Source organism: Rhamphochromis longiceps, linkage group LG5, assembly GCF_057381845.1.
Source record: "Rhamphochromis longiceps isolate RC_006_pf linkage group LG5, R_longiceps_female_GT1.1, whole genome shotgun sequence".
Taxonomy (NCBI): domain Eukaryota; kingdom Metazoa; phylum Chordata; class Actinopteri; order Cichliformes; family Cichlidae; genus Rhamphochromis; species Rhamphochromis longiceps.
The window spans coordinates 21684855-21703587 of NC_140561.1; the positions used below are offsets into that span (position 1 = coordinate 21684855).

The window sequence follows — 18733 nt, forward strand, 5'->3', positions numbered from 1 at the left end:
CCCTGCTGTAATCACTGTACACTTATGACTGTGTAGCCACATCAGACACCACCTCCATTGTCAAGTTTGCTGACGACACTGTTGTTGTGGGCCTGATCTCCGACAACATCGAGAAGGCCTACCTGGAGGAGATTAGGAACCTGGAGACCTGGTGCCAGGAGAATAACCTCCTCCTAAACGTCACCAAGACTAAGGAGCTGATCGTGGACTTCACTACAAAGCAGGCGAGGAATTATGAGTCCTGATCATCAATGGCATGCCAGTGGAGAGAGTGGACAGTTTCCAATACCTGGGTGTCCACATCACTCAGGACCTGTCATGGTCCTGCTACATTAAAGCCCGCCAGCGTCTCTTATTCTTCAGAAGACTTACAGTAGTGACTTCCATCTGCCACTGAGGGAGCTTAAGAACTTTTACTCCTGCACCATCGAGAGCGTCCTGACGGCAAACATCTGCACCTGGTATGGGAACGGCACCAAGCAGGACAAACAAGATCTGCAAAGAGTGGTGCGCTCAGCTGAACGTATCATTCGATCAGAGCTTCCTGACCTGCTGTCCATCTGCACCAAGTGGTGCAGGACTAAAGCCAGGAAGATTACGATGGACCTCTCCCATCCCAACAATGGACTCTTCTCACTGTTGAGGTCTGGGAAGTGCTTCCGTTTCCTTAAGGCCAAAACAGAGACAATGAAGAGGAGCTTCTTCCCCCAGGCTATTCGGGCTCTGAACCAGGTGTAGGACTGAACTCTCCCACAGACGTTACATTTCCACACGCACTCTGGTTTTTATTTTTGCACACTTCTTATAATTTATAATTTCTTTTTATTAATAATTTCTTATGTAAACTATTTTGAACATTTTTACTGTAAATTTCTAAGTTAAAATCTGCAAATTTTTGGTAGTAATCTGTAAATATTAGTGTCAATTCTTACTGTCATTTAATGGTTGGGCAATTGCACAGCAATAATAATTTCACCTCATGTCATACTGTGCATGGTTGTGTGTGTGTGTGACGAATAAAATTTGAATTTGAAATTTGTGTTTGTTATATAATCCAACCTGAAGCACAGATGAGGAGCCTCTTATAGAAGTCTTCAAAAACTTTTAATTAAATCAAGCTGATTCTCCTTCAGAATTATTCAACTCAACTGCCATTACTACTTGCTTGTATTGTCTTTTGCACATTCTCAGTCTTACTATTTATATTTCTTTATTATTTTATTTTGTCTACCTGTCTATGATAACCTAATAGGACTTAAGCAACACGGTTGATGGAGTTCAATATTGCAAATTTAATACAGCAAAAGTATATGAGATTTATTTAGATGCTTGAATGGAAACACTCCAACTGTTTGGAGACTTGACGGTTAAATTTCTTGTACAAATAGGTGATATCTCATCTTCATGAACCTATCAAGAAGCTGACTGAGGAAGTTATAAATGTTATGAGAGTAAGTTGACCAGTCCTGATTTATTTGACCTTCGGGCCTTTGGCTTGTGGAATATTTCCTTTGACTTTCTGTTCTGAGCTTAAAAACAAGAAGGACATCCATTGTAAACAACAAATGGCAATGTGTTCTGCCACTGATTGTGTTACTACAACAGAATCATTTAAGAGGCTTGCTGGCTGAAACCACCTACAGCCTTGTGTGAATTAAATTCAGACATACTATATGTCCAGTGGTTTTTGTTAAGTCACATTTCTCACAAGCACTGAGGTATGTTTTCTTTTTCAGCCCCAGCTTGAGTTTTTCTGCAGTTACATCATCTGTTGTGTTCTGCAAATCTCTTTCCCTGGAGACTAATTAACAGCACAGGGGAGTCGCTGTGCATTATTTTTCACTCCCTTTCTCCCTGAAGAAAAAGAGAGCTGACACAATTGCACAAGCATTTCCGTGTGAATGAAAGAGGGTGAACATGCAAATAAAACTGCTTCCCAGCATTTGCGCTGCTGTTTTTGTATCCCATCCCCCCGTCCAACGGGAATCTTCTCAAAACAATAAGTTCTCTCTGGAGCCCGAGACACCGAACTGTGCACAAAACATGTTGCATACCCACAGCAGCACATGTAAACACTAATAGTCACACACCAAAAAAGGCACACGTATTCACATCATTCATTTTGACCCTCTGTGATTATCCAGACCACAGTTGTTGTTGTCACCACTGTCAGTGCACTTCTCACCATATCGGAATATCTAAAAGGAACACTGTGTCATTTGATAGTGTCAACATATAACCCTCTGCAGTTAGCGCTGCTCGGACATCAAGAGCTCACAATTCCAACCCTGAGACAAAAACTGTGTGAAGTATCAAAGCCAGAGACAATAAAGGGACTACTGCTTCCCTGCCATGGCTAAGCAAGAAAGCTTTTGATCCGTTTCCATGCACATTTACTACTCTCTTTGCTTTGGTGTAAATGAATTGCGCACTGTTGAAAACTCGCAATTCTAGCTGTGATTTAGTGTCTTGTGTTGCTGGCAGAGCTTCCACAAAAGGATGTTATAAATACAGAAGTTTGATTAAAGATTAAACTCTGGCCAATTGTGCACTGTTTGCTTTAATGACTAATATTTCATTACTGTATCAACTAATGGTTGCAAACTAAAACAACTGCGACTAACCTGACTCAGGCTGTATAGCGGAATCTATTTTTTCAAAGCAAGAACGAGTTGCGGTGTGATAAGAATATAACAACAAAAGGAAAAAGTTCCTATTATATGTTCTGACATCAACTAAAGATGAATAGTTTAACATGAAGATATCAGAAATGTGGAAAACTGGCCAGCTGTCAGACTGAACAAATGACTTTTCTATGTGTGAGATGACCAATGAACTGGAATGTGAGAAACATCAGTGTGGAGTTGCAAGTGTGAGAGTATATTCCTAATTAAAGTTTAGAATATGATCTGGAGAATCATCAAATGAACAGGAGGGGGTGGGTGAGAGATTCAATGAGTCACTGAGGTCAAAACACAATAAGAAGTCAGTGAAGGACTGAAACATCAGCTGATGCTGCTTCATGTGTGATCGAATGAGGTGGATTAAATGAAAATGGATCTTCATTGGGAGCCACGACAAGAGCAGAGACAGACCAAAGTAGCATGCTTAACTGTACTTAAGCACTGAAATACAACCCATCATAACCATCTGTACAGCCTGTCAGCCAGCAGAGCACCCGAGTGAGAAATAGTAGAGTGGAAACAAACCAATCTTCTGTGTGTTTCTATGTGAGTGTGTGTCTGTTTCTGTCTAGCTATCTTTGTGAGGACCGAAATTCGCATTCTACTATACTTGTGAGAACCAGCAGTCACTTGTGAGGACCAGTGAGTGTGTCCTCACAAGTTTGAAGGCCTTTTTGAGGCTCAAAATGTGGTTTTAGTGTCAGGGTTACAATTAGGTTATGGTGAGGTTTAGGGTAAGGGTTAGGCATTCATTTTTAATGGTTAGGGTTAGGGTAACCATTATGTCAATGAAGGTTCTCACTAAGATAGCTGAACGGGGTTGTGTGTGTCTGTGTGTGTGTCTGTGTGAGTGGAGTGGAGTGGGTTGCCTGGACAGATATTATGATATCAGTCGCTATCTGGTAACAACAGGTGGGCCTGTTGTTACCAGATAGCGACAGGCCCACCTGTTGGTGTGACAGTTTTCAAGGCCTCACTTCCTACCTCTCCAAAATCCCTTTTCCAGGACTGAGACACTTTCCCTTTCTAACATGGGAAGCAGCTGAGCTATTCATAGCAAAAGAAAGACCTGGAATTTTCCACCAAACACAGAGCAAAGTGGTCCTCAGTCATGTCTGAGGGGAGCACAGCCACAGACCGGAGACCCTAACAACCAGCTGCTTGTTTCAAACCGATGGGCTGCCTTGTATTTTCCCAAGCCTCCCTCTAGTGGTTAGAAAGAAAAGCAAAGAAACATTTTTAATATTGAATATTGAAGTGTAGAGCAAAAACGGAATAAAAATAATCTGTTTTTCTCTAAACAAATTCACTTTAAATTGAAGCTATTCAGCGTATTCATTGTAGGAGTGACATTGAAAAACATGTTACACTGACAACTTTTCAATAGGAGATCAAAACACAACTTCTGGTTTTCTCCCAGTATTTGCTTGTCACGTGTTTCTGTCTACTGCAGGGCCAGAGCGTGGGAGTGAGAAGAGGTGAACAGGCACGGTGCTTTTCAGTCAGCTGGGTTAAAGTCCACAGGGAGACGAGTAGATATGATAATGATTCAGTAAGGACTACAGCAAATCCCCTCAGGGGTAACGGCACAGAGCTCACATGACCTGGGGTAAGAATACACATAAATTGAAGACAGATGCACAAGAGACATGCTGTGACACAAGCAGTATATCTGCTTAATAATGAACCAGAACAGGAGACAGCCAGAGTCTTGGAGGAAATACGGTAACCATCCAACTGCAGCATGCAGCAGGATGTGTAGAGAGTATAAAAGATACAGATTAATGTGGTGCCCGCAGACCAGTGGCCACCTATTAATAACCGATACAGTATTTTGGGGGGGGGGGGGGGGGGGGGGTTCGAGGGTACAGTGCATTTTAAAAACAAACAAACATATCTTTTAGAATAATTAAAAGAACTGACATAAATGGGTACTAGAAATACATTATCCAGTATTATATAGATGGCACAAAACTAATGTTAAATCCAGGTAACAAGACAGCAATCCCCACACCTATGAAATGCTGAGCTGACAAACCATCATACATACAAGAGACAAAAATAACTGCCTCGACAAAAGCATCAAGCTAGACAACCAGACAGCCTGCAGGTAAAATGTGCAAAAGCCTGTATGAAGTTAGAGCCAAAAATAAAGATAGAAGGCTGCATACAGGAAGAAGAGCGCTGATCCAAACTGGTGAGAGGAATTCCCTGCACTGCTCTGGCAGACACTTTAATAACCTCCACATATCACGTCATATAACTGGGTATTACATATTCTGCTTTATGCCAGAGTCCAGTGGGAGAGCTGCGGAGCCTACAGGCAGAGGCAGTTTCCTCCAGGAAGCTGGTTGGTTAATCAATGTTTACACCAGCAAATCCACTCAAACCATTGCATAAGAGAACTGTTTCAAGTATGCAGGGGTGCATCAGTGCTGGAGAGATGTGTTTGGTGAGAGGGGAAAATGTGATAAGAGAACTATTTCTGCTGAGGTTACAAGAAGAAACAATGCAAATATTGAGCTTCAGTCCATGACCTGACTTTGAGAACAGTCGTTTAGAGGCAAAAATAAAAATGTAGTCAGATGGACCATAATGGACCATATTATCACACTGGGAGAGCACAAGGCTCAGCCAAGCGGCTAATTGAGAGGACTTGAATGACTGCATGGCTGGAGAGACCTATAAGTTATTTATTACTGCACCAAAGACAGGCGTCCTCAGCAAATACTGTAAGCAGTGTGTCAGCGTGAGTTACTCCTCACGATCTGCTGCTGCATCCCTCCAAATGCTCGACTTTTGTGCTGTGCAGCACCCTGAGGAACCAATTCATTTCACATATAAATTGCAGGTCTAACTTGATTGTTTCTCACTGGAAAGAGCAGTTAACATTAAAATCAAAGATAATCATAAAAGCACAATAATTTTTGTCTATTCCATCACTCACACACACAAAATGTTAAATGTGTTGTTTTCTTTTATCTGGGATGCTGAGAGAACAATCTAACAGAAACTTGTAATGAGAGAGAGAGTTGCAGTTGAAAGATAAACTGATACCACTGCTCTGTGCAAAGCTGATAAACTGTAGCAGAAACTGTGCAAGGTGGTCGGGTAAATAGGCCCACAAACTCCTCACATTCCTTTACAATCTGACAATAATACACAGACAGTCAGAAATGTGTATACAAAAAGCGATATTCACTGTGCAAAAGAGGACAATAAATGCACATTACACTGTTACACTCATCTGCAAAACATTAACTTCACAAGTTAAGCAAAGGCTGTTCATCGGTGCCTCGTTATGACAAATGATACACTTAACCTGAACTTTACCTTCTTATCAAAGTACACACTATTATTTTTTTCTTTTGCACAACCTTGCTGGACTTTACACTGTTATCTGGCTTCGAGAACCATTCATGTGCGCTAGTCAATACTTTCTGATGTTTCATACACTAAGTAATTGTCCGACTGAAAAAACTAGAATAGCAATTGTTAAATAATCACTTTCATCTGAAGTTTTGTGAAAATGTTCTTTGCAGTTAATCGATTCAGCGAGGTGTATTACACACAGAAGAGCACACATGCTGAACGTATCCAACATGGGTGGAAGCTTCAAATCAATTTACAGGCGGAAAAAAACTAGCTAGAGTTGCAGAATTCTCCACTTCCCTCTCATTGCTCTTTGTGAGCAGCATGGATTCTTAAATACCATTGCACAAGCACATGTATAATTTTCTGACCCCACATCCACGTAAGATGTTCCCCCATTTCTTCTTTGGGACCCCCCAAACCCACCCTTTCACCCACACTCACCAGGGCTGGTGGTGCTCTGCAGGCTCCCCCTCTTGTGCATCGGGGATTTAGGCTTAGGCTTCCCTTGTCCATTTGCAGCATTAGAGGAGGTGGAGGAAGAAGATGACATCTTGCCGCCTGTGCTCTTGTTACTAGTCGAGCACAGTGGGTCAGAGCATTGAAGTGGCCAGCAGGGGGAGAAAGGAGCACTAGCTCTGATGCTGGAGCTCTGTCTCACAGTGGGACAGCGGGACGGTAGGACCCATACTGGGCCAGGCGAAGCTCCTCTGCAAAGTTGGCTCCTCCTCCCAGTCAGCGGCGGGTCAGCAGGCACACTGCACAGCGCCGAGTTGAAAGACAGCCCAAGGCTTCCCCAACTCCTGCTGGGGGCCATCGTCCTCGGTTGCCTTAGCAACCAGGGAAGGAGCTTCCTGTAGGCAGCACAGGGAAAAGCGGCCACAGAGGAGGGCATTGGAAATCAAAGAGTGTAGCTAGCATGACAGCTAGCAAGCCAGAAGACCAGCTGCAGCTGAGCCAGCTGAGCGCCTAGGTCAGCGAAGGACAAAAGTTTTTCCACTCTTCTAAAAATAGCAGCTAGATAGATATCATTAAAACATGCAGTGTATCCAAGAGAAGCAAAAACAGAGGATCGCGATGAACAGCAAATAACTAAAAAAATAAATAACAGAGAAGGTACTCTGTGGATAAGCACGATAACCAGCTCACCAATGAGCTCCCAGTCTTCTTTGCTGGAAAATTCTGAGGGGAGACGGACAGCTTACACACACACACACACACACACACACACACACACACACACACACACACACACACACACACACACACACACACACACACACACACACACACACACGGAGGCCCGCCTGACATGGAGTATTATAAATAGTGACAGCTATTGCCCAGCTAGAGGCTGTGGTACAACCTGTGACAAGTACAGTGCATTAATGACTCGTTGTCACTTACTTCCTGTAGCTGAGGAGCAAAATTACAATACATCATAAACTCTTTTAAAAGTTTAGCAAACACACAAGCATCCAAAAGTCAACACAGCAGGTCAATGATTTAAAAAAATCTTAAATTTTACTAGTGTTCATGCTCTCAATACACACATCACTAAATTGCAAACTAAAGTGTTTTCTGTTGAAAGTTTCACAGACTGGAAATTTACACAGTTAATAATCACACTGGTATATTTTATAAGTTCAATACTGCATATTTTATGCTTTAGTAATGTTAACGTCACTGCTAATTTAGCTTTTAAACACAATGCTGAATCAGTGATTGCAATTATTCAACTTGAGAATTAAATTTCAATATTCTGTAAATCCAATTCTCCAAAACTAGGAAGAAACTATATTATGGACCAGAATAGTCATACAAAGAGAGTTGTTAAGAACAAGCAAAGAGCCCCATCTAGTGGCATGAAAACTGTATGCAGCTGGATGAAAATTTCTATTCCTTCTTTTCAAAAGTTTAAAAAACATGTGTGTGAAAGGTTTTTGCTTTTTACATGGTAAAACCTTTATATCTAACAGTTACATCCAAGTAACTCATGTGATAGTAAAATATTCAAGTGTATCTAACCAAAACTCTAAAAGCAAAACGGAAACTGATAAAGCTTTTAAAAAAAGACTAGTACATTGTACAACAAACACTTAAATTTACAATAATATCTTTAAAAGATAATCTTATTTGGGTACTGAAGTGGAAGTGTCTGCAAAGTAAGGAAAAAATAAAAGGTTATATCAGGGTTTCTTTTTCCTGAAAGCTCACCCAGGTTTTAATGACACTGCTTACCATCTGGTGCGGCAGCACCAGCAGAAAAGCCTAAAACACACAGGCCCACTTTTGAAAAGGAAAAAATAAATAACTAACCCGATGAATATCTTAACTACTTCGCAAAATACAAATTAGTCATATTCTTAAAGCCTCAGCAAGAAACAGAAAGCAGTCATAGTACCTGAAAACTCTCCTTTGGTTTTCTCCCTGCTTCTGCTGCTTGGTCAAGCCTTCTGTTTGCACACCCTTTTGTTAAAAATGAGACCAGTGAGCATATATCTGGCTGCTTAGGAGATTTTTCCCCCACTTATTCAGACCAGTGCTTATGAAGTGCAACATTTTGTTTACCAGGGCCATACAGGAAAAACCCCTAGTGTGGTCACATCTATTAAACAGCATCTTGACAGTGTACATTACACAAAATCCTGCTGAACAAAGTAACATATTTTTAAATGAGCTAATATACACTTTGAAATAGTCTATACTGGTATTTTCTATAATAAAATACAACCAGGGCATGTTTTTATTAATAGCACTGCTTCTTCTATTGCCAGGTCCCTGGATTACCTTAGTCTTTTCTCCCAGTTTCCCTTTCTTAACAATGGCTTAGTGACAGCCACCTTTTTGATGAGGCTTCAGCAAACAGTATATGGATCAAATGCAGGGTCAAATGCATCTTTCAAGTCAGGTCTTTGCTGGATTTTTTATTTTTAGCATATCTTAAGAACACTTTCAGATTGTGTCCATCTGCTGTAAATAGCTCTTTAAGTCTCTTTGCTTATCCTCCATTAGTCTAGTTTTTTAAGGATGCACAGCACATCATGCCAACATATGCCAAGTTTTCAGTGAATACAATTTTTAGGGCTGTCAAACTGTGAACTAATTATGTGTTTTCATGCCAGGTTGCCAGGGGGGGAAAAGTACCTTTAAAACTTTAAAAAGTTGTCTGTTATGTGTAGACATCCCCTGAGTTAAGTGTCTCTCAGTTCCCTATCAAATGGCTCAACAAGCAAAAAACATTCCTATGAATATGATCAGATACACAGACTGTATTCAAAATAAGTTAAAAAAGCAGCCAGTGTCCAAAGAAAAAACTTTGGAGAACTATTGCTTAAGAGCACTTTTAACATGTTACAAGAAAGTCTAGCTCGTTGGAAGAAAAGCAGAAACAAATGAGTGGTGGCTTTCACCCACCACTGTAACAAAAATACTGATGGTATACAGGAATGTGAACTGATAACCAGTGTCAGTTGAGAACTAGTTCTATATTGTTCACTCCACCTACAACGTCAAAGCTGATCAAGTTCATCCAATGGCACACACAAATTGACTCCATTACTCATAAATCACATAAAGACAACACAATCAAAAGACGCATCAAGACCAGCTGCAAAGCCACACTGTCAAATGACAGGAAGTGCAACAGGATGACGAAAGCAAAGTCACAGCCACATTTTTGTTTTTGTCCTGTCAGCTGATCAACGCACAGACACAATCAGTTTGTAACAATAGTTTTGTCACAACTTTAAAGGTGAACCAAAGCATAACCGAAAAGACACGATGAATGTGAGCATAATGTTGGCACAAATAGGACCTCACAGCTTCCTCCTTGGCCACGTAAAAGCAAGCAGGGGTACAAGCTTTCAAATATTAGTACTATTAGTACATTTAACGCATAAAAATACCAAACAACTACTGTTTTTCCCTTATTTGAGGCAAGGTTTTGTGATGTATTGCACTGCAATAAGGTTAAATTCGTTTTGTTTTTTGTTTTTTTACCTATGTAATAAGCTTCTGACAGATTTTCTGGTGATAAGACACTTAAAGGGAGAGCTAAACTCCTTTTTCTAGAGCGTGTTTCGTGTATATTTGAGTACAGCTATGTCGGGTGCCGACTTACCAACGGACATTGTTGACGACTCGTTCGCTGGAAGTGGCAGGAAATACCTTGACACAAAGATAAAGCAACAACGACGGCTCGTTACAGTATATACGGGCTCTAAATATGTGTGCGTATACATCCGCAGAGTAGCTAACAAGAGCGCCGACTGTAAACACGTTATCGAGGAGTTTCACATAGCTAACAACGCGACTGCTTCGTACTAGCTTAACTGTCCACTATCAAATGTACAAAGTTAGTTCAAGCACGATAACTGCAGTGTCAATAGCCTACGTTTTAGCTTAAAAATGGCAAACCCATGAGAGAAATAAGTATTAGTTAAATAATTCTAGCTAGGAAATACTTACCAGTGGTGATATTCGGTTTGGGTGGCTTTGTTATTCTGTTACTTCAGTTTCCTCCACAGTAGGATGAAGTGTTGTGTTCAAAGGAGGCGCTGGGAGAGGGTTCAAAGGTCCCGGTGAAAGAAGAACAAATGTGTTTCCACACTGGTTAGATAACGTTTGATAGTAGCTTATCTTCAGCAGCTGTATTTAAAACAAGTTCTGAAATATTTAGCAATTAAATCCTAGAATGACTTTCTTACTGGTAATATCTCAAAGGTCACCATATATTAAACGCTATCGGTGTTAGTTTTATGTGTTACTTTCCTCTTCTTATTTAGATGGAGCACATTTTTTAGCGCCTGGCATGCACTCGCTGGCCATTTTATTAGGTACACCTTGCTAGTAAGTCTCCCAGTCCACCACATCCCAAAGTTGAATTGAACTTTGCGACACGGTGCATTGTACTGGAAGTAGCCGTCTGGAGACGAATCCATGCTTTTCGTGTTCTTTATGCCAAATGCTGATCCTAACATCTGAAAATGGCAGCAGAAATCAAGACCCATCAGACCAGACAGCATTTCTGCTGTCCAGTTTTCGTGAGCCTATGTGAATTTTACCCTAATTGTCTTGTTCTTATCTAAAAGGAATGGCACCCAGTGAGGTCTTCTGCTGCTATAGCACATCTGATTCAAGCTTCAGCATGCTGTGCATAAGGTGCTCATCTGCATACCTTTGTTTTAACAAGTGGCTATTTGATTTAATTTTGCTGTCCTGTCAGCTCAAAGCAGTCTCATCATTCTTTGACCTGTGATATCAACAAAGTACTTTTAGCCAGAGAACTCGAAACTCACTGGATATTTTCCTTTTTATCCGGCGCATTCTCTATAACCCTTACACATGGCTGTGTTTTTGAAAATTCCAGTAGATCAACAGTTTTTGAAATACTCAGATCAGCGCATCTGATACCAGCAACCATGCCAAGTCAGTTAAATCACCTTTCTTCTCCTTTCTGATGCTCAGTTTGAATTTCAGCAGGTCATCTTGGCTATGTCCACAGAGCACTGAGTGGCTGCCATGTGACTGGCTGAGACTGGTTGGGATATTTGCATGAATATGCAGCTGAACAGGTATACTTAACAAAACACATGGTGAGTGTGTGTTGCAAAAAATTTTCTATGTGTAGATCATATTTGTCATACCTGTTACAGAGGTCAAATACTAAAGTCAAGTAAATGTAGTGGAGTAAAAAGTACAGCATTTTTCTCTGAAATGCTGTTGAGTAGAAGTAAAATACTTCTAAAATGACATAAAAGCAGATTTGTATCTACTTATAGCAGAATATAACTTATTCTGCTTACTGTTATTTACCACAGTGAATACCGGTGTTTAAAAAGTAAAGCAGTGGTGAAAATGTAAAATATAGTTTCCTAAACTTTTACTGAAAGTTTGCTTAAGCTTATATGTTAGCTTAGAAAGCAAGGCTGTTTGCAAAAGCAAAGAAAAAGACTCTCTGACACCTCAAATAGCCTTAAAATAGGAACACGTACTGAGCTGGCTGACTCAAGGCATTTAAAACTGAAGTCCAATGTTTCAGTGTCTCAAACCTTTGACCTTTATTACCCACCAGATAAGATTTATAATAATTTAGTAGATCATGTTAAAACATGTGCAAGATTCCGTTTTGAGTGGGTTGATCAAATGACTCGCAGACGATTACCTAGGATGATGATTAATTCCCTTTACTGTGCTGCTTTAGTGTCTGTCCTGGACCACAACACGCCAGATCTTTCTGTTAATGCAAAAGCAAGGGCATAATGTGTATGATTATAACTAATGTTGACAAATATAATGTGAATCTTTAACAGAATATAACATTGTTGTTATGGTACAACTAGATATATTACAAGGCAAAGTAACCCAAGATTTCACATAAATAACAAATAAAGTCTAAGAGGGCCATTCCAGTTTACAGCATGACATATTCACACTAGGAGTGCTATGGTTTGTGATAACATAACAAAACCAAATGTCAGATCTGGTTTAGTGTAGAGAATATATTTTAAGAAGTCACAGATAGGGGCGTCATGTTGGATTCCCAATCGAATAAGCTCCTCCTACCACCCACTACAGCCTAGAAAAATGTCTCTTGGTAATAATTGCCATGGGGATGGCAGAGCCTGCCGAAGCTGGGGGCGGTTTGACTGAGGTCCATCATAGAAGTGTGAGGCGTGTTGAGCAATCACATCTTCCAAATGAAACAAAGCAAAAAAATTAAATAGAAACAGGATATATATATATATATATATATATATATATATATATATATATATATATATAAGCACATTATTATTGTTATTATTATTACCTTTTTTTTTTTTTTTAATTTTCATGAACAGAAAAAATTGTTTTAGTGGTTGATTGACACATTTTTCATGTATCTCTAAAATATTTCAATTTTTTCATTTTTGAAGATTTTTACCTTCAGATTACTGTGAACTATATTCCCCCACCATCTCTCTTTGCATTTCAATGCAAAGGATTAAGGCACACACATGTACAGTAATATAAAACACTAAAATGTTAATGTTATTATTAAAAAAAACTATGCCACAAATATTGATTTACTATTTTAGTGATCAAGAGTAAAATGTACCCTCAATTTCTTAGGAGACAGGAGTGAAAACTGATACAGTCTTCTGCTTCACGGTTCAATGATGCTCTTCTGCATACCTTGGTTGTAACATGTGGTTCTTTGAGTTACAGCGGCCTTCCTATCAGCTTCAAACAGTCAGACCATTGTCCTCCGACATCAATGAAACATTTTCACCCAGAGAGCTGAAGCTCACTGAATATTTGATCGTTTTTGGACTCTCTGTAAACCCTACAAATGGGTGTGTTTCTGAAATTCGGTTTGAACTTCAGCTGGTCATCTTAATCATGTCTACACACCTAAATGCACTGAGTTGCTGCCCTGTGATTGATTGATTAGATATTTGAGTTAACATGTAATTGAACAACCGTACTCAATTAAGTGGCCAGCAAGAGTATATTGCACTTATACCAATATTTTGGCAGAAACCCCACATTGTAGGTTAAATTATGCGAATGCATCCAAAATATTTTACAAACATAGAAACTCTTTATTACAACAGTATCTCTCGCTTTAGCTTCAGCTGTGTTTTTTTTAACACATTCATATCATTGTACAGTGGAAGTCATTCTTTATCTTCACCACAGCTTAAAAAACAATCTCCGAACAAGTCAAAACAGAACCTAACACAAACATTCAACATCATTCACAGTTTGAGATATTTAGACGTGATAAAAAGAAGGTGTCAAGTTGGCCTTGTCACTAAAACACCCTCTGAAAAAATATCTTAAAAACCCTGTTTCCACAATACATAAGAAAGCCTCTTTATTTTAATCAGTCATTTTCACACGTCTCCCTCTAACAGTTCGCTATAAAATACAATTTCAGCTCATAGTTAAGCTGCAAAACCAAGTCTTTTAAAAACCTCAAGCAAATTCTGTCTGCTCTGTTCTTCCCACAACATTAAAGTAGTGTGCAGGGGTCGTATTAGACAGTGAAATATTGTTTCCTGCACTGAGGTACTTAAAAACAAAACCCTGAAGAGAATCAGGGTAGTAAAAAGAAAACAATCCACATGTATTCTCCTTAAAATCTCACAGCGGAAAAACACAAAGAAGGCAGTTACTGCACTTGTCAAAATACATTGGCCTCCTTGTCATCACTTCTTTTACAAATACCTAAACTCATCATTTAAAAAATGCTTGTGTTGACTGACATACACAACCAAACCTTACACAATTTTACTGAACATAACTTAGAGTTTAGTACATTAAACAATGTAGAGAACAGAATCATCATTCAATTTTTAGCAGTGCATCAAGCGAATGCTGATTTATTAATTTTTTTAAGATCTAAATTTATATCCAAAGACATTGATAGATACATCACATGGCAGGAAGCGGGGGTAACCCTAAACATCGTAGTTACATCGTAAAGCACCAAGGAAAGTTTGTCTGTAAACAGCTTGTACCAAATCCATGAGCAGTCAGGCCACAATATGTACACATCTAATGTAATCGAATTGGCTTAAAGCTGCCATTGTCACTGACAAAACTCCAAACTATTGTTCAATATGATGTTTTTATTGCTGTGTTTTTTAACATTACTTTTCTTGCAGTAATGTTTAAAATGACTTGCTGAAGTCTTGTAAAAAAAACCAACAAAACTTTTTAATCTTCGTATTCGTATACTAGGGTAATTTTTCTGGTAGCAAGATGTAACTGCATAATATTAAAGTAATGATTTCAGAGGGAGCCAGTGTATTTAAGCAAGTGTTTCTTAATTTGAGATGAAAAGAAATTCCTCAAAAATATTTTACTGCCAAAACGTCAGAGACTCAAACACCAAATTAATGTTTATTTTCATCTATTAAAAAAGCTTAAACAACATAAATAGCAATTCAGTGAGTCATTTACTGTACAGGGCTGAGCTGAAGGCCAAAATACAGCCTTTTATTTTCTTTTTTTTAAATAAAGCAGTAACTTCCCTGTTCGCAAGCAAAAGTTTGTACATCTGCATTTAACTGTTCAACCATGATTGTTTTCAAAAACAAGGATGAAAACTGATGAGGCAAAGTGCAGTGATCCAAAGATACAATTATTAGTCTTTAAAATGAATTTAGCTACCTGGTGGACAGCTTTCAAGAAAAAAATAGAGACACGTGTTTTCCTGAAAGACTGTGTTTCTTTGAACGTATTTTTCAAAATATAGAGACATTGAAAAGTCAGCTGTCTGTATATATATGGTTGTTTTTCGCCTGTTCAATCTCAATAAACTCTGAAGTCTCCTCTGCAATTTGTCCTGGGATACGGAAATCAATGGGTATGGCATGTGCCGGCTCGGCTGGCTGTGACTGAGCCACAGGGCAGCAGGCCTCACCCTTAGGACTGGAAGTGCTGTGAGAGTTTTGAGGATCCAAGTTGCAGCCGGTGCCCTGAAGAAACTGAAGGAAATTTTCCTCTATGGATCCTTCACGGCTGGGCAGTCTGTCCTCCACCTCGATCCCCGCTCGACGAAACAGGCAAGGCAGATGCTTGCCCAGCTCCTCTCGGATCTGTCTGTTCAGACAGCCGTAGAAGAAGGGATTGGAGGTGAAGCAGAAGTAGCCAATCCAGGTGACCACTTCCTCCAGAGAGGCCAGTGTGGCTGGAGGGCTGGCAGCCAGTGCTGAATACAGGTGGAAAGTAAAGTAGGGCAGCCAGCAACAAAGGAATTGCCCACCCACTGCTGCCAACACTGCTGCAGCCTTCCCTCCTCCAAAAGGGCGTTGTGGAGTTCCTCTGCCAGTTCCAGTACCTGTCCCGGAGCTCGTAACCATTGTAGAACGGCTGCTGAGTGACTCTGACCGCTGGCGGCGAGGTGTGTCCATCCACGTGGGCAGTGGGCCGTGGTGCATGGCAGCCACCCGGGCCACTTTAAACATGTTGCAGTAGACAACGAGAATCACCAGCAGTGGGCACAGAAAATACACCAGAGTGAAGAGGACCATGAAGGCCAAACGGTTTGACCCTCCCCCTGTCCAGTGCAGTGAGCAGCGCCTGTGACCCTGAGCCGGGGGAGGTGGCACGGCACCGCCACCCCCTCCCTCAACCCCGCTACTCTCCAAAAGAGGAGTTTTTCCACCCTGCAGGAACCAAGCGAGCAGTGGCAGAGCAGACATGGCCAGAGCTTTTACCCATATCCCTACAAGCACCGAAGCTACCAGGCCAATGGTCATCTTCACTTCATAACGCATCGGATGTATGATGTAGTAATAACGCTCCACATTGATGACAGAGATAGAGAGGATGGCAGCACTGACTAGGCACACACTGAGAAAGAGGTAGCTCCTGCACAGGGCCTCCCCGAAGAAGGCGCGGCTCGAGAGCATGCCAAGGGGCATCAGCACCAGGGCTGCCAGAAGGTCCACCACGCACAGGTGGAAGACAAAGGCAAACTTGTGGAGCTGCGGGGCCTTGGCAATGACCGCCATGACAGCGACATTACCCACCACAGCCAACAGATCCATGAGCAGCATCGCCAGTAGGGCTAGCGACTGGGACAGAGCCCAGCCTTCAGGCAGAGAGGAGGCAGACATGTTGGATGTGGGCTGTGGAGGTGTGTGGGAGGAGTTCCACATTGGCTCCATTGAAGGGTGGGACGAGGCAGGCGGGCAGAGTCAGTCACAGGCCCATCACCCATCCTTCAAAGAAAGGGAAATGTGGCCAGAAAACAGTGACTTGAAAATGAGGTAAAAAGCTGCCCCGTAGTCCAGAAGATGTTGCTGTGATGTCAGGAAGTTTAGATGTTTTGAATCCTTTCCATTAAAAAGCCTTCTTGTCTTTCATCAGTCACAGACCCACCCTACAATAAGAAGAAGAAGAAGAAGAGAGGGTAAATATCTGTGAGTGGATGTTTGCCTGTGTGTGTACTGTGTCATGAGAGACCTCTAATTTGCAAATATCAGTTATATGAACTCATCCTTCCATGGTGAGTTTCCCTTTTTGCCCCAGCTACCATCAAAATTAATTCACTTAGATGAAGTTTTATAAAAATCCTCCTTAGCTTCTGAAATCTCCGTTAAAGCGATCTTGCTGATAAGGTAATTCAAAGCCACCCCTCAAACCAATTAACTCTATTAGATATTCATTATTCAAGGCATGGACATTTGACACCTTTTTTAGCAACATGCTGCAGGAACTGAGTAAGTAAAAAGAATGAAAAATGAGAAGTCATCATGCAGTAGAGTTAGGCCACGTCTAAAACCAAATAATAATACTGAAAAAAATGCGTATTTATTATCAGAATAACTCTAAGGGAAAAAATTGGAGAGCAGTTTAATTTTTAAGAATATATTACAGCAAAGAAGGTCAACGATAAATCCAGACTTATTCTTCCCGGGCAGCAACAGCAGGAAGGTATAAATACTTTTCAAGCACACATCCTGTCTGTACATGAGCTAATTCACCAAAACCAGTACTATCACTGACTAGTTAATAGGCCTTTTCCATCACATCTACAACTGCCATGAGAGCACTCGCTTGCCTCAAAGATATATGCATATTTTGTGGTTAACCTGCATATTTATGACTACCTTTTCTAGCCCAAAAAAACCAAAACCTAGCCACAGACTCTGAGAGGCCTGTATGTAGGTCTGTGATTGTACAGAGGGTGATGTCTTCCACTGAGGAAGCCCTGATCATTTAGAATGAGTTAATTTAATGTTCCAAATAGAAATTCTAAGGATGTTCACAGGTTGAGCAGGCTGTTAGCATGTTACCTGTGCACAGAGACAGAGAGCTATGGTTGGCTGTTGCCATATAAAGGAAACCATGCTGCCTGCTGATATGAATTCTGTCTGCCACAGATGTGACGTTTACAATCACAGTAATCCACGTTCAAGTAAATACTGAGCTCTAACCTCTCTCATCGCCTATGAATGACTGCCCACACTGAGCAACGTCTGTATACCACACATAAGGGTACAGTCAATTCACTTTAACCCTCCTGCCTGGTTTGGCCATTCCTTTCCCTTCCACCTGCTCGTTTATGTTTTAATTATTAATGCATTACACCCATTTTAATAATAAGCAAGGCTCTTATTCTGTATATCAGAATGTAGCTTAAATGAATTTGTTGCAGTCAGCGCTACACAACGAGCAGATTACAGGAGGCGTGAGAGAACAAGCGAGGAGAATGTGGTGAGGATCGGGGAGTGTGATGGGAAGACACAGAAAGAAAAAGGCAGAGAGCATAATATACCTGAATCAGAGTATTTCCTGATGCAGCTGTCTGCTGCTTTGGGGTTTGAGGATGGAATCCTGGTTTAGCTCCTACTGCTGAGGTACACAGTGGAAATCAATCACTGTACCTTAAAAAATGCTGCTGAGGTACTTCCCACTGTAACAGCCTGTTTCTTTCTCCATCCCTTGATCTGCCTAGTGCATCCTTCTCCCTAGCTGACAACAGCTGTGGCAGCAGAGATTTCTCTGAAACGATGCTGATGTAAATGCTTGCAAAGACACCAGCTCACTCTCTGCCTTCCCCCTCCACTCACACACATTGCAGAGATGGAGCAGGAGGCAGTGAGAAACAGGACCAGAGCTGCTGTCTCCACAGGGTCCTAATGTCCTTACCGTCATCTCAATCTGAGTCTTCA

The 18733-nt window shown here is 40.8% G+C and overlaps 2 protein-coding genes across 4 annotated transcripts in view; both read right to left on the reverse strand.

Moving 5' to 3' along the window:
• LOC146669924 (AMP deaminase 2-like) overlaps positions 1-10639 on the reverse strand; it is a 34277-nt gene extending 23638 nt beyond the window's left edge. Inside the window, exons 1-3 of one of the 3 annotated variants that reach the window (XM_085406577.1) lie at positions 10527-10639; positions 10180-10226; positions 6501-6910 (exon numbers count right to left, since the gene is read on the reverse strand). In XM_085406577.1, coding sequence (XP_085262703.1) covers positions 6501-6873 — 373 coding nt within the window. In that variant the 5' untranslated portion in view covers positions 6874-6910; positions 10180-10226; positions 10527-10639. Of the gene's footprint in view, positions 1-6500; positions 7233-10179; positions 10227-10526 lie in introns of those variants that run through there. The other 2 variants (XM_085406578.1, XM_085406576.1) reach the window with 2 other exon arrangements.
• A 4159-nt stretch (positions 10640-14798) lies between these two features.
• Positions 14799-18532, reverse strand: LOC146669925 (G protein-coupled receptor 61-like). Its single transcript, XM_085407938.1, has 2 exons — positions 18337-18532; positions 14799-16938 (listed from the first exon to the last, which is right to left on the reverse strand). Exon 2 carries the CDS (start codon positions 16721-16723, stop codon positions 15320-15322), a length of 1404 nt encoding a protein of 467 aa, XP_085264064.1. The 5' UTR covers positions 16724-16938; positions 18337-18532; the 3' UTR covers positions 14799-15319.
• Positions 18533-18733: the final 201 nt, after the last annotated feature.

Bases quoted from the DNA above. Each gene is read 5' to 3' on its own strand.
- LOC146669925 (XM_085407938.1), bottom strand. From the start codon at position 16,723: ATGGAGCCAATGTGGAACTCCTCCCACACACCTCCACAGCCCACATCC.